Below are 17,011 nucleotides of genomic sequence, written 5' to 3' on the forward strand. Positions count from 1 at the left end.
TAATCAGCAGTGGAAAGTATCACACAAAGCCTTGATCTTGTAGGCTAAGGTTTCAAGGTCGCATTTAATTTTATTAAATGGAAGTAACTCTGGCCATCCAACATCAAAAATTGGATAAAGCTCCAAGTCCAGACTAGTTGCCAGTCGATGTGTTTAAATTCAATCTAGACATGTGGCTGGACCCCTTATGCAGATCAGTGGAATTCTTCAATTTTTTTCGTATTCCTAGACCTAGAGACAACTTTTGACAGTGTTAATCGTACAGCTCTTTGGAGCATCCTGGAGTAACGAGCAGTACCTAAAAATCAATAAGTTTGCTAATTAATAAACATAATGGCAACACAGCAGCAGTGAAATATAGTAGCAAGGGGGAATACATGACTACGTTTGGCATGCACACAGTTGTTCGGAAGGGCTGTGTTTTAGCCCCAGCCCTATTTAACAAATATCTGCATCAATGGCATAGTGACATTTCTTGCCAATCTCTGCCTCGATGTACCTAAGGTGGAGAACGAGCAGTTACCGTTCCTGATGTTTACAGATGATGCTGTTATCCGGACATGAACAGAACTGTCAATTAGGCTGTTGAAAGGCTTTAAACTATTTTATGGAAAAAGGAAGCTAATTATCAACACAGAAAAAAAATTATGATTATAAAATGTAAAGCTAAACTAAAACCGGGGTTTAGAAACTACGGGAAACCAATTAAGCAAGTCAAAACGTATGACTATTTGGGCATTCCAATAGATGACCAGCCTTGTTGGAATCCACAAGCAGCCGGGTCTAAAGCAATATTGTCCCAAAAGGCTGGAGTAATACAGACGGTTCACAAGAAACTTCAAAAATGGCCTAATAACTCCAGCACTTACCGTTGCCAAAATCTGGGGTCACACAAATGTGCCGGCTCTACAAAAATTGGAAAATTCCTTTCTGAGGCAATTACTACATCAAGGTCCAGGAACCAGAAAGGAAGCACTAAGAGCAAAGCTGGGATTGATGGCTGTGGAGGATTTTATTGCTTTTCGTGCCATAGGCTACTGGATTTGAGTTTGGTCTACTCTGGCCCTTGTACAGTACTGGAAGACCTTGAAGGATCTCTTGAAAAGCTATAATTGTGGAAGGATTCATTGGTTTAGACATGTTGAGCATATCCTTACGTTAATAGACTGCTCTGATTTATAGTGCAATCCGGAAATGATGAATAAAGCCACATCACAAATGGTCAGAAAGAATTATTAGACTTGTGTGTGGAAGATGCAGAAGGCTAAGAAGTATTCTACTGAAAAAATATTTTTCTTGGAAGCCTGAAACCTGGTGGGAACCATTCCTTGACGTGATTTGGCGTGCAATCCTTCCTGTATCACATTTCGCTCCCAACCTTAGCGCTAATATTTGTAAGCATACCAGAGACAATGAATTACGCTTGGTCTGGAAATTACCTAACAGGGTATTTTGTTTGAAAAACTAATCAAGGGTATTAACAGGGCCTTTGTCATTTACCTTACAGCAGAGGGGGAGTATGGGGCAAAAATTTAGCCCTTCTATGAAATTTGGAGGATTACAAGAAAACTGCTTTTAAAGCCTGCTCTCCGTTCTCGTGCCCAGACCCAAAATGGTTTGATTCGCCTTTTTCCTTGGCAAATCAAAATTTGAGACTTGCTCTGGATACTAAACCAAGGGACAAGGAGTTGGTAAGGAGCTGTAGGGTCCATTGCAAACACACTCCAAAGCAAAGAAAGAATTTGATCAGAACATGTAACCTCAAGATTATAATAGAGGCCAACAAGAGGAAACATCCCAAAACATTCTGACTTGCAATTAGCTGCTTAAGGGAAAGCAGTTTGAAAACAATTCTTAGATCACACATCACCACTGCTGGCTGGCTTAAGCACTTCTCAAATGCCTACCGCCTTAATTACAGCGAGGATTCATAGATGAAACAGGAGACGGATGCAGATCTAAGCACCAGCCTACAGATTGATCTAGAGGATGTGTAGACAGCCCTTTAGACCTATCCCCCTGACCGAGATGGTGTACCAAATGATTTATTCAAATAAAATCTCAATGTTTGGGCTCCTTTGCTAACTAATATCTTCAATCGACTGAATGTTCCATCTTTATCTCATTCCTGGTCCTCTTCCCTAATTGTACCTGTTTTTGAAAAGGGTGATTGATCAGATCCTCTATGCAGTCGTTCAATCTCCCTCATCGACTCCACAGTCAAAGTTTTGGGTAGAGTAATTTTTAATCGGATTAGAACTTGGTCCAATGACCAGAATACCCTATGTTTTGCCAGTATGGGTTCAGGGAGCACCTCTGTACAGTGGAACAGCACCTGAGATTTGAACTAATTATCAGTATATAGGTTGTGGCTTGACTTAGCACGCTGTACCTACCCTTTATGGACATCTGTAGTACTTTGGAACATGTTACAGGTCCAAGATATAGCCCATGTTAATTGGCAAAGTATGGATTCTGTCTTGGCAAGTATTTTTGTCTTCTTTTCAAAGTAATCCAACTGCCAGGATGAGATTTGGCCCAAACAGTGTGCAGAGCCATTCGGTTTAGACAGGGATGTATTTTGGCGCCAATCTTATTTAGGTTATATATTAATGACTTAAGCTAACACCTGACTGCTAGCAGACAGGATGTACCACTGATAGGTAATCTGCAAGTGCCAGCACTACTCTGTACTGATGACATGGCTTGTGTGTCCAGGCTCTACATTGTTTGCGAGTTTTATGAGGGAATTATACATGGATATTAATTACTCTAAATCCCACATCATGGTCTGCAGACTTAAAAGGTACAGATTGAACCTAGTCCATATCAACTCTAATATGGTATCCTTGGATTTAAGTTTTCCATACTTGGTGTTTTGCTTTGAATCATCAGGTTGATGGAACTCTAATCTTTGTACTAGGTGGCTGAAATGTATTCAGTCTGCCATAGCGCTTTTTAGCTTGACCTCTATGATATGGGGCAAGCCAGTAGCAGCCTTTCTAGATATTTATAAAACTCAATGCATCCCTGTCGCTACTTAAGGCATAGGAGTCTGGGGCTATCCAAATGTAGATACCATCAAAATAGAAGAAAAAAGTTTTTGCCGTATACACCTATCTCTATCACCTAGCTACCCCATTTTGTTTGTCATGAAGAATTAGGACACAGCTATGTCGGACCTCATAAAACTATCACATTTGATGATATGATTGTCAATATGGTGCAATTCCCAGTCAACGTTTAATCAACAGTATGGATTGCCTCCACTCTGCCTGGGAAATTAGCATTCCTTGGCCTTCTAAGGTTAAAAATAGATTTTTATGCTTGGTTAGGCCATTTCTTTTTACTTACCCTGCCAGTGTAAAAAAAACTAGACAAAATCTGGCTGAAGCATGCATTTAGAATGTCCGGTGCACCCAAAGAGATTACATGGAAATTACCATGTCAACAAATAAAGAATTAATTCGCATACAGACCATCACTGGTATTGAACATTATTTGCTGTATACCTATAGCCAGTGGGAGAGGTCTCTACTGTTGATGTTTAGAACTGGTTCCATTTGTATCCTGGTATACTTTCCCTCGGGACAATTTGGGAAGGACAACCATCCTGTCTGTCCCTGTGATGATATCTCCCAACAAACTTTAATTCATTTTACCTTTTTTGTACGTTTTATGTAAAGTTTACCAATATCTACCTCTTGCCAATTGTGAAAGCTTATCATTTTGCACTATGTAGACCCATTCATATTTTTTTACAGAACCTTATGCTCCCAGCAATATGTTTTGCTGTTGCTTCCTTTTTAAAATGTCCTAACAATTTGCTTAAATCTACCAGTTTATAAATATTTGGATCTTATGTGACTGTAATGTAATATATGCCTTTACGATTAAGTCTCTTAATTGAATAAGCTATTTTTGACTGCCTGACTAAGTCTAGAGGGATTGCAAATATGTGTGATAATGGTCTAAATGCTCAATGTCTCTTGAAGCTATAAGTAGGGCAGAGATCCAAAAGTGATCCTAAATTAGCTGCGAACAAATAGATATTAACCAGTTGCTCCAATAGTGGCTTGTGGGGGGTGAAATCATATCAAGCAGCAGCCACAGTACTTGTAAAAGTGAGGCACAAAGAAACCCCAAATTTACCTGTGGTCATCCCACATGTAGCTAGGCACAGATCAGTCAGGCTCAACTTTGAGGCTATGTGAAAAGCATTTATTAAGCACCTCAATCAGTAATGAAGTGAGAACACAGCACAAGACAAATCCCACACCAAGTTAGACAAATAGAGTAACATTTAATAAATAAACAAGACCATTAATCAAATCAGTAGAGGCGGAGAAATTACATTTGGAAAGGTTTAGGTAAAAAGGTTTAGGTAAAAATAATGCCAAAAAGCACAAAGATATCTGGCCATGCCTGATCAGGACAAAGTCACAAGTTCAGGCCAACCACAATGGAGTGCAGGTTGACCACAGGGTCCCAGTTAGACCTGCTGAACAGGAGTACCTTAAATCCTGATTGTAGAGCGTTACGAGGTCCCACCCCGAGGATGCGATGCTCATCCAATGTGATGTCCATTACGAGGTGCTGCGGTAGGATGTGCTGCATTGTCAGCTATGATCCCATTGATGAGGGCCTGCGATGCAAAGTCCTGCATCGAGGATGCATCAAGCAGTCAAGGTGATGCATCAGTTCCGAAGATCTATGTTGCGAGAAACTGCATCATCATCGAGGCTGCCATTAATGAGAGATTTGCGAAGCGAGGGCCTGCAACTGGGAAGCCTTGCACAACGACTGTTCTGATGCAGGCTATGAGGTCAATGTGGAGTCCTTGTTTTGAGAGAATTCTCGCAGCAGAGGAAATGCGTTGGTTATGCTTGGATTTGCACTGCGCAGCAGAGATGATGCATCGGTTCTACTGGATCCACAGATGGGCTGGCACAGCACCTTCAGGCCTGCTTCCAAGGGTCCAGGACTAGGGTCATGCCACATGGCAGGGTAGGACTCACAGATGGCAGAGTCCTAGTGCTGGGTTCAAGGTTGTTGGAGCCTTCTAGCCCTGAGTGTCTAGTCAGGAAGCCAGCCAAATAGCCCTTTGAGTCACTCTGGGGTCCTGGGTTCAACAAATGCAAGTCAAGTCATTCTCACCCAAGTAAGAGGGTAGAAGGTCAGCACAGCAAAGCAGCAGTCCAGTGGAGTGGCAGTTCTTTCAACAGCAAAGATCCTTCCTGGTGCAGTCTCCACAGGCCCAAAACTGTACTTAAGAGTTGGGGTCCAATATTTGTACCCGGGCCTTCCTTTGAAATGGTAGGAGCTTCTAGATGGCTTCCTTTGATGTCCACAGCTTCTGCCTTTTTCTGTCCTGGCTCCAGACTAACTGCAGGGGGTATGCAGCCCTTTGCGTGTAGGCCGGACACAAGCTATACATGTATAAGTAGGGCTGTGCCCTGCTCCGCCATCCCATCCTGCAAGTGATGGCCCATCCAGGCACTCCCAAACTCTCTATTGTATGTGGCTGTCTAGGAGGAATACATAAAGCCCAACTGTTTTGCACCCAGTCATGTGACCCAGAGACAGGCTGCAGGCGCTAAATGGCTAAAGCAGGAAAATGTCAACTTTATAAAAGTGGCCTTTTCAAAATTGTGATTTAAAATACGACTTCACTATGAGTAAGGATTTTTAATTACAATTCCAAAGACATTAAACATGAACTGGTTACTTGCTCTCATTTGGAAATTATCACTTAATAAATGTAATACGGTAACTCCATTGTTATCTTATGGGAGAGGTAGGCCGTTCAGTAGTGGAAAACAAATGTAAGAACTTTTCATTACCAGGGCTAAAAGTACATGTCTAACTTTTTAAATATACTGGACTCTTCACTCTGGGCAGTCCAGGGCCTACCCTAGGGGTGACATATATATTAACAAGTATTTGAAATGCAATAGGTCTCGTATTTGCGAGAGTTGAAGCTATTGGCATTGTAAATGACAATGCCTTTTATTTATGTTTTATAATGTTATGTTATGCTAAATCAATTTATAGCGCGCACAGATACTCGGCAGAGTGTCCCGGCACGAACTAAGAAAAGGAACCACAGGCCAAAGCATTATTCAAAGAGAAGGGTTTTTAACTTTTTTTTAAAGATCACAGAATCTTGAGTGCTACGTAGCGCCAAGGGTAAAGCATTTCATGCCAGGGCAGCCTTACGCACAAAAGAACTCCCACCTAGCCTCTGGCATTTAAATCTAGGAGTCAGGATAAAAAATTGAGAGGATGACCTGCAACTGTCTCGCAGGATTATAGAAGGCGAGCCTCTTCTGAAGATAGGAAGGACCCAGGCCATATAGGGCCCTATGGGCAATGGCCAGGGTTTTCAATTTTTTTTCGAGACTCCACCGGTAGCCAGTGCAGAGAGCGCAAATGAGCTTGCACACTACACCTGCAAGATATGCCCAGCAGGAGTCTGACGGCCGAATTATGAACGACCTGTAGTTTGTTCAAGAGGTAGCCAGAAATGCCCACATAGAGTGCCTTGGCATAATCCAAGCGAGATAAAATCAAAGCACGGACTACCGTTTCTTTGGCCGGTCATGGAAGCAGGGGTAGAAACTTCCTCAAGGCTTTCAATGTGCCGAAGCAGGACCCAACCTGCTTTTTAACCTGGGTAGAGAAGGACAGATTCTCATTGTACCAGACCCCAGGTTTTTTGCAGCAATACCCATTGCTTTAGGCAAGGGGAAGCCGGGGGGCCATAACCTCTCTCGAAAGTTAGCTGGAAAGACGCCATACAAGAGGACCTCAGATTTCTCTTCGTTACATTTAAGCTGTGCCAGAGCGAGCCAGCAAAAGACCGAAGAGAGACAGTGTTGGGCCGCAAGAACTGAATCATCATCCTTACCCCAGGAAAACAGGAGCTGAGTATCATCAGCATAGGCCATCATCTTAGCCCCAAGTGACTCCACTAAATAGATCAGCGGAGTAACGTAGATGTTGAAAATCCAACACATAAATAAAAGGCATTGTCATTTACAAAGGCAATTGCTGAAACTCTCGCAAATGCAAGACCTATTGCATTGCAAATGTCACACAGACAACCAAACACAGGCACACACACAAGCATACAAATAGACACACACACACAGGCAGGCACGCACACAGACTCATTAAAGAGTTAATAAACAAGCCCACGCTTGCCTGCTAATGGCCATCGCAGCAGCGGCTTGAAAGCCTGTCTGCATTTTCATGCATGAGGAGCGGAAAAGTGTAGAGATGAGTAGGGGAGTGAAACTGTGATTGGGGCAAATCTTCAGTGCACAGAATCACTGGTTCGGGAAGGCAAGGTGGGGGGGGACGTGAAACAAAAACAAGAAAAACAAGCATTTGCAATCCGTATTCCACCCACATGGCGATCCTCCAGCTGCTGCAGGTGGGGGTGAACGCAGATCAAGCAGCGCTCGTGTCTTGCCTGCCTGTGGAACTGCACTTCAGTTTTCCAGCAAATTAATTTTGGCTCTCAAGCTTGTCAATAAATCCATTCTATGAGTGAGTTGTCAAAAAAAACAATGTAGCACTAGATTAGGCTTAAGGGAGTGTGAGACCACAACTAGCTGTAGAACAAAGAAAGTAAATTACACACACAGCATAAACAATGAATTTTGGAAACACTGATAGAGTGTAAAAAAATAATCCGTTATGGTGCAAACTTCATGGCAGCGGAAAATAATCTGCCCCCGCTTCCCCACCCCTCCTTCCTCTCCATGAAGCCTCGGGGGAGGAAATGGTGTCCATCCGTCACAGTGTGTTTCTTAGACCCGTTTTATTTTCGCTGCTGGTAGGTTTCTGATAGTGCGCTGATTGTCTCATCTACTTTAATTTCCCTTTGTGTGTTTTTTTGTTTTAGAAGAGTTTCCATCCCTGGCAGAGTATGTGACTAGCATACAACAGGAATACAGCTGACAGATTTCATCTTGTCTTGCCAATGTATTCAGCGGTATAGATCTCTGCGAGGAGGGGTGGGGGTAACAGCAGGGAAGTGAAAATGCTAGACAGTTCCTGTAAAGTGCAACCCCATGGGTTCTGCAGTCCCTGTGGTGGGTACGCAATAACCAGAAACCACTAGCTTTTTGCGATTTTGCAAATCACGATATTCCCGTGAAATTTGAAGAAGGCACCGACCGCAGGAGTGCAGGGGAGAGAGGGGTATTCCCATGAAATTTGGGGAAGCGCGATGCACGCTATTTTGAAGAAGGCACTGACAGTGGGAGTGCAGGGGAGAGAAGGGCGAGAGAGCATGGACAACGGGAGGGGGAAAGCATTGTGAGTGCTGCGGACAGGGCAGTAACGGAGGTCCCGGGGGCTGCGGCTCAGACATGGTGGGGGCTGCAGGCGCTCAGCACACTCTGGGCAGCAGATGTCTACGTGGCTCTCGGTGATCTCAATGCGCAGGCAGGCCAGACACGAGCGGTGCAGACAGGGCTGTAACGGAGGCCCTGGGGACTGCAGTTCAAGGCACAGAGGACATTCAGCGGTGCGCGCACGCGCTACATATGCGAGACTCAAAAAACAACAAAGTAGTGCTTACATTGAAAGATACCACCCTACAGTGTAGGTTTACTGTAGTTGGTCGATGCTCCTTCCGGATTACACAGAAGTTACGTATCGGATCAACAGCCAACAGAAAGCAAGATAAAAACAGCAATGCCACAGTTAAATGAGAATCGCAAGTGGTATGACAAATTACACGGAGTTTTACCCAACATACAGATTACTTTGTCTCGCTGAGACAGCGCATGCCCTGCCAAAGCGAGACCTAAAAAGGAAGGTTTGGGCCTGGCAAATATCGAAATGGGAATTTTATAACTGCTCACACAGGCTGCAGTGGCAGACCTGATCAATATTTACAGTGCTACTTAAGTGGATGGCACAATCAGTGCTGTAGGCCCAGTAGTAGCATTTACTGTACAGGCCCTGGGCACATATAGTGCCACTTTACTGGGGACTTGCAAGTACATTTAATATGCCAATTCAGTATAAGCCCATTCTACCATGTTTTAAGGAGAGAGCACAATACTTTAGCACTGGTTAGCAGTGGTAAAGTGTGCAGAGTCCTAAAGTAAGCAAAAATTAAGTTGGCAAAACAGGAAGGTTGAAGGCAAAAGGTTAGGGGGGAAATGACCAGGTCTAACACTTGTGCTCACTTAGTGTAAAATCTGTTTTGGAAGGGAAGCTAGTTAGGAACATCCTGTTTTGGACCGCCTATTGTTAGGACAAAGTCATTGAGGATTTTGTAGACTTTTTTCCTTAACAAAAAAATGTTAAGTTGTCTTGGAGAGCTTGAGAGGAGGGTGTGGCAAGGTTTCATATCTGTGGGGAATGTGGTTTCTATGAACCCAGTAATGTGTGTCTCTGCTTTGAGATGGAGAGCTGCCTTCATAGTTGTGTGTAGCCATCCGGCAGATGAACGGGATATTCAGATTTCTTCCTTATTTTGCTGCTTCATTAGTGTAGAAGCCCTTGCATCACTCACAATTCATCCTTGTTACCAGGTGAGATGAAATACTCTTTACACCAAAAGATGGTTCATTCTTTTAATGAGTTAATTTTTTCTTAAACTCTTCATCCAGCCCCTGTTAAACTAAGCCCTTATTGCTCATGGTATGCACCGACATGGCTCCTGTGCTCACTGTGTCACTCAAACTAAGCTACACCTGCCTGAAGCACCCCAATCAGGTCAAAACTGGTCTTGGGTAGCTTGTGTCCAGTTCCTGGAGATTCTGACCTGGCAGTTCGGAGTAGACTGTTCAATTTTAGTGTTTCAAGAGTCATTTGCATATGCCTGGGTCCAAATTGAGTTGGCATCACCTGCAAAAGAACGATTGGTTGGAAAGCCACCCGTAGCGATTGCCCATGATTTAGACTTATTGCAAGCCTTCCACCAGTCACCTTTTGTGTGTTTGTTAATGCAGGTCAGACATGGTCCCATACTTACAATTTCTACTTTCATACCCACATTCTAAGGCCCCAAATATAAGTTGGGAGGAGTGGTATTTCCAAGTTGAATACCACTGAATCCATGGGTAACTGACCTGGTGTTCCACATTCAGTTTTCCTAAGAGTGGTCCTGATTTTTACCAGCTGGTAAGTTCAGTTAAGTTCAAGCTTCAGTCACTGCTCTGAACAAGTAATAAAAGAAGCAGGAGGCAAAGCCCTTTCTCTTCTCTTGACTCCTGCCCAATCCCCACCCTTCCTTTGCATAGAGGACCTCAGAATGCTCAGACTGCCATCCTACATTTTCAGCTGTGCTCCAACTCCCTACCTTCACCCAGACTTGGGTCCTCCCCACACACTGCCTCCTGCTTCCTAGAATGTGGATTCCGCTAATTCTATGTCCACTCGTAATTTCCTGTTCCCAGGACAAATACTCATGATAGCAGTATTCATTTATGAGGCTCTCTGCAAGAAACATTATTTCTGGCTACAGACTATCCCAGCATATTATAAATCTGTCAACCTTGTACGTGTTCCTAATTAATCTAAAATACTCAATTATTTAACAATACCACGAATCTTGCATAACAAAAGAGTTGTCAAATCCATGAACATTTTAACAGAATGACATCTGTTTTAAAAGTATTTTATTACTGGCTAATGTTTGCTCTTTGAACCTAGGTTTTACAAGGAATGCTTCACAGAGGACAGATACCTTTCTAAAAGTTGAGCTGCGTAGAAAACAACATTGTTATTGCTTTTTTTTAAGTTTGTACGAGAATAAACGCTATACCCAGGCTTAATGTTGTATACGTTATTTTACTTTTACATTTTAGTTCCAGTCTCCAGATGTCCAGACTATGGGGACAATTCTGAATGCTAAAGAAAGCAGCTACTATACAACATTCAAGACCCTTTCTAAAGAGGTACAATATGGTAAGTAACCTTAATACTAATCTAAATTGTGGAATGTCTGTGCATATTAGGTGTAGCCACTTTATTGTCCTGTCCAAAAGTACTGTTAGGTTTTGGATGCTCATCCTGCACAGAAGATGTAGCTTCAGCCATTCTGTAAATGCAGAGCACCACAGGTTGCCATTCCTTCTTCTAGCGACTTCACTGGAGAACTAACTGTATATGGGTGTGGGTTTCCATGTACAAAGGTGGGGGTCCTCATATTGCCAATGAAAAGGTAAGGTTTGGTTGTGCTTTTAAGTGAATTAGTGAATCCGGTGCATAGTTTCACGGATTCATGTGAAATGGGTAGCTTTATTGAAAAACAGATCTAAGGTGGTTTATATATACTTGGAAATAGGTTTACCACTTCAATAATGAAAATGGAGGGGTGTACATATTTGAAATAATTTATATAATTTTTGCCGAATCCGCAGATTTGGACTCACTGATTTATCCTGATCACGTGATCGGGATTAAAAGCCAGAGAGTAATCACCAATGCGGTGTATAGATGTGTTGCAGTTGCCTTACTCCTGGCGAAAAGGGAACTGGCTGTACGCTGGGGGCGCAAATGCACTCCAACATTTAGACAATGGATTAACAATCTTATGTATTGCGATGCTAATAGCGAACTCCATGCTATGATGCAGCTCCCTACATTTAGACTTAAAGATATTGGGCAACCCTTAAGGGACTATTTATGAGCAATAAACCCTGAAGAGGGATCCCAATGATGGTACATAAATGCTGGTCCTATTTGCTTTGGTGGAGATCCTGCAGTTTTGGGCTATAAGTAACCGGAACCAGCTAGATTTGCTGTGGGGATGGAACTGTGCCTAACCACTAGAGTTACTCACTATGGGGGAAATGTGACTTAATTGACATGATTCTAGATATGGTTTTGGACATGATGTTTGTATTGCAAATATACATGGGAAATGTGTGACTATATACTATGTATCACTGAGAGTACAATATAATAAAAAAGAAAGTTTAAAATTAAAAAGATTAAAAAGTCCTTGGAGTATATGACCCATGTGTTTTTGGACCCATGAAGGTACTGTGGAACCCAAAAAAATATTATAAATAAAATTCAATTTGTTTAATTACATTAATAAAATCTTTTTATATTTTACAGTAAATACATATGTGATGTTTGTTTTTAAGCCTATTTAAAGAATATTTATAAAAAAAGAGTGTCTGCAGTTAAAAAAAAACGAAATCAAAATGAATTGTAGACCAAATAATATTAAAAAATAATCCCTACAAATGAACTAAAAAAAACTAAACATTACAGTGGCATAACACTTTAGAAATGGAATTTGAAAACCTTAGAAATTCACTGAAAAACATTATTGTTAGAGGGACGTTATAGTTGGGCTCAGATTTCACTTGCATAAAACCATTGAACTTCAGCAGTTCTAGTTACCCGAGTTAACTATAACTTACACCCCTGCAATGCACTGCTTATGACCTCATGTAGCACACACTCACTCAACTATACAGATACTGATACACCCAATCAGTCCCTTTTATAGGCAGTCCTGTATCTACTAAATCACCCGTACAGACATTAAAACACCAATTCAATCATCCATACACCACTCATACACTCACTCAACCATGCAGCCACTTGCGTATGTCATCAGTGTGAGTGAGTGTGTGTGCGCGATTAGTTCAATGAGTGAGTGAGTGGATGTGTGAGTGCCTGTTTAGGTGAGTGAGTACTTGTATGACTTTGACAGTGTCTGTCTGAGAGTCTGTATGGGTGAGTGAATGCATGTGTGAGTAGGGTGTATGAGTGAGTAAGCGGGTGTGTCAGTAGCTGTATTGGTGAGTAGGTGGATGTATTAGAGAATGGGTGAGTGAATGGCTATCAGTGGCTGTATGATTGAGGAAGTGGAGGTGTGAGTGGTTTACGGGTGAGTGGGTACATACCTGGTGTATAGGTTAATGAGTAGCTGTGTGAGTATCTGTGTGAGTTACTGAGCAGCTGCATTAGATGGTGTCTGTGGCTGCATAGTTGAGTGAGTGGTGAGTGGTGTATGGATGAATGAATGGGTGTCTGTATGAGTGATTTAGTAGGTAATACGGTATATGACTGTCTGTATAAGGGACAGGTTGTGTGTAACAGTATCTGTATGGGTGAATGAGTGCCTGTGCTATGTGAGGGAATACGCAGTACATTATGGAGGTATCAGTTATATTTAGCTCAAGTAATGATAAACTGCAGAATTTAAATGGTTTGGTACAAGTGAAATGTGAGCCCAACTATACCGTTCCTGTAACCTTTGGATTTTTCAGTGTGTGTGTGTGTGTATATATATATATATATATGTGTGTGTATATATATGTGTGTGTATGTATGTATATATATATATACAAAAACATTTTAAAAAACTAATATGTTGTCATTAAAATAAATATATATCCATATAAAAAAAGTAAAATGCAAGCCCACATTACAATCAATAGCATTAAACAAAATGACACACATTCATATTTTTGGCGCAAGGTTTCACTTCATTATTACCAGTTTAACTCTAGCATACAGTTAGCAGCATCTACAAAAATGACCAGTTATCCTTCATAAAGTGTTTACCACTGTGCAGCACCATGTATGGTGAGCTTTTTTCTAAACCATACATACTTTTGATCAACTAGCAATTCTTTTCCTGAAATGTGCAAATTATTCAGCAAATGGTAGATCTTGTGGTTAGTGCAGTCAATCCATAATTTGGCAGAGAAGGCAATGGCTGGAAAATTGCACTTCCTGGGCCAAATTATACAAAGTGCCCTGGGGGCACAAGAGGTGTTTGCACCCACTTTGCACACCCCCCAGGGCACTATGGTATTCCATAAGGGGTCATAGAGGCTTGTGCTGCCCTTTCTGTACAGATAGCGCTGGTGCACGTATAGTGCCAGTGCTATCACCAGCGTGTGTTCCCTCATTTGCATGGGGAATGTGACCCCTTGCAAATGAGGGAATCCCTTTGTCCCTATGCCAGCGCCATATTATAGACATGGGCACAGAGGCAAAGAAACTATCAGGAGGCACACTGACTGGCACCATATCATGGTAGCTCTCTGGAGGCAGGAAAGGGGGTCATGCAGACCCCCCAGACATCCCCTAGCAGGCAGGTGCAGTCACTCACAGCACACGCAGGCAAGGGATCTCTAATCCCCCTTAAAAGGTAGGGTACCACCTGCACAGTGAAACATGGAATGGCTGCTACAAAGCAGTTCCGTGTTTTCACTTGAATCGCTGCTGCCCTGGGGGCAGCGCATTCAATGTGATAAGGCGACCCAGCATTCTCACTCCTTTTTCTCCACTACATGCTGAGGCACAGCAGCATACAACAACAAAAATTACCACTCTGGTAATCAAAACCAGAGCTAAAAACATTCCCAAGTACACCACATTAGAGAACCACTCCTTAACCACTAAGCATATTCTTCAGAGGATTGTAATAGCCATCGTACAAATTGTTTTTTTTATCTCATCAGGGGTATGAAGTGCTACGTAACTTCAACAACAAACTAATTTAATAATCAAAATAAACTTCCACAGAAACCCAATACATTCCACAAAAATATTCTTGATGTTGTTCTTCTATTTTAGATCAGCTTTACAGGGTGAATATATTGTGCAGTATATAAATGAGGTTGGTCAATATGCCTAAGCCCTCCCACACACAGCTCCAGGCTGGCAGCCTAAATTCCACTGCTGAAAACAAAGCCAAGACACTCATGAGGCTGCAACTGTAGCCCGATTTTACTCCTTCTTCTACCAATCAAACAAAACTTGGCCCTGAATCTTGATAACTTGTTGAAATAACCACAGATCTATGTCCGAATGACAGAATGCCTGAACCCGATGTATGCAAAATGGCAAAACTGTGACGAATCTTACAAAGGTTAAGACTAGGAATGCTTTGCTCAGGCATCGCAGAAAGATTGTTATGGTTTGCAATGTTTGATCTAAGGGAACTTGAGAGAAACTTTGCCACCGGAAGTTGAGTCTGTGTTGGTCTGTTTCTAGGCCCACCCTCCGAGCTCCAGTCTTGATCTGATTATTAATGGATCACTCATTTACTCACACTGTGAAACACTGGATGGGGTTAAAACTTATTGTGGTTTGAAGACCTTATTTTCACTTGGTAACCTATAGTTTTGCTGTTTCACTACAAACACTACCTTGCATAGCCAGTCCCATTGGTCAAGTAAGTATCTGTTTATAAGGCCATGGTCCCATTCTCGCAGTCTCACAACAGGTAAAAATGTCAGTAATATTATGAGTAATTGTTTTCTCTTTGACAGTCAGATTCAACGGTCTAATAAGAGGCTTTCTAAAGCAGATGAGACTCAGATTTTCCTGTATTTTCTCACTATAGAGGAGCTTTCATTGCTCCTGGCCTGCCAGCGCCACTTAGTTTCTTCAGACGTTCCATGCCTAGAAGAGGCCAAGGATGAAACCACAACTGGTTGCATTACAGCAGAAGGAAAGCAGGCCTGTCCTGCATATCACCATGGATTGAGCATAATATGACTATTAAATTATTGAATACACTTAATAATGAAATCTATGCTGTGCATGTCTCACTATCACCTGTGCAGTCCTCCCATAATATAAGCTGGGTATTTGTAAAGCAGAAATTCACCTGTGGGTATCTTGGCACTAGATAATGGCTATTGATTGCTACCTAACTCGGTGACAGTGATTTTACTGACCCCAGGAAGATGACGGGCTTTGATGTTTCAGGTAGCCTTGCCACCAAGTTAGATCCTGTGACCAAAGCATAAAACAAATTTCCCTTCAGTGGATGTGTTTTCCACTGCACCATCAAAACGCTAGTTACTAAAATATGCCTGATAGTTCCCTCCCTCTCTTAAATAGTGATTTCTATAAGTATGCAAGCATTGGGGGGTGCTAAAGTGTCCAGCCCCAAGATGGCCATACTGCTGTGATGTTCCTTGTATCAGGCCAACATTCTGGTTAAACTAAATTTTCTGGAAACATTTGCGGATGGAAGCCTCTCAACAGAGAAACCCAGGAGGCTGGCACCTGCTGATACTCGAGGGGTGTCCCGGCCTGACTGCTTACCCTCTCCTTGCTGATAATGACTACGGCCTGAGGGAGGCACTCATAATCGTGGAGCCTGCAACCTACAGGTGGCAAGGAACGCATGTGGGACTAAGGCAAGCAAGACCAGGTGAGGTGCGGTGAAAAGGGGTACGCCGCTTACTTCTCAGGACCTGGAGGACAGAAACACACTGTGTCAGGTCTCGAGAGAAGACACTGATCTATTTTCATTGGCGGCCTGCTCAAGCTGTCCAGCATGTGAGTGCTGCTGGAAGGGTGGGGCTGCCATGGCCTAGCTCCAGTGCTTCTGCCAAGAGCTGAGCAATACCAGCTGGACCTCAAAGGGTGGCTGCAGAGTGACTAGGTCCACCCTGCATTGCACACTTGGGAGGTGAGACCAAATAACCTACCAGATGACCACGATCACTGCCAGGGAGAGCGCCCTTGACTGGTCTCAGAAAGGGCTCCACCACAGTTAGATTGCTATTAGCCCATAACTGTAATTGTCCCTGTAATGTGGTGGACCCCAGTAGAGCCTCATATAGGCAACATTCTTACCCGTTTTCCTCATGAGAAGAGCACCATGGAGAATATTGACAACAAACAGGCCCAACTGAACTTTGACTCTAAGAAAGCTGCAGGGCCCATTCCATGGATCGAATGGGTTGCCACAAGAGAACGCACAACCAGACACCTTCTCCCTACAATTACATGTGCAACAGAGCCTAACTTCAACAAAGAATAAACTGGATACCCTGACATTGAGAGTGGATACAATGGTGGCCACACTTACAAAGCAAGACAAACTAATAGCTGCCTCTGAAACCAGAATATCCGCCATTGAAGATGACAATGTAGACACAAATGAGAAACCGCTTGACATGCGCAAGGTGCTAACTGAGAACAAGGTCAAAAAAGAAAACTTAGAAGCCTGATCACAGCAAAACAACATGTGCCTAGCAGGTCTCACGGA

General features: G+C 42.7%; 1 protein-coding gene across 1 annotated transcript in view; it reads left to right on the forward strand.

The window, feature by feature from the left end:
• Window positions 1-17,011, forward strand: part of DNAH11 (dynein axonemal heavy chain 11) — a 3,007,685-nt gene that overhangs the window by 450,237 nt on the left and 2,540,437 nt on the right. The window contains exon 5 of the mRNA XM_085631597.1: window positions 10,836-10,935. Coding sequence (XP_085487723.1) covers window positions 10,836-10,935 — 100 coding nt within the window. The remainder of the gene's footprint in view (window positions 1-10,835; window positions 10,936-17,011) is intronic.

Source organism: Triturus cristatus, chromosome 10 (assembly GCF_964204655.1).
Source record: "Triturus cristatus chromosome 10, aTriCri1.1, whole genome shotgun sequence".
NCBI lineage: Eukaryota > Metazoa > Chordata > Amphibia > Caudata > Salamandridae > Triturus > Triturus cristatus.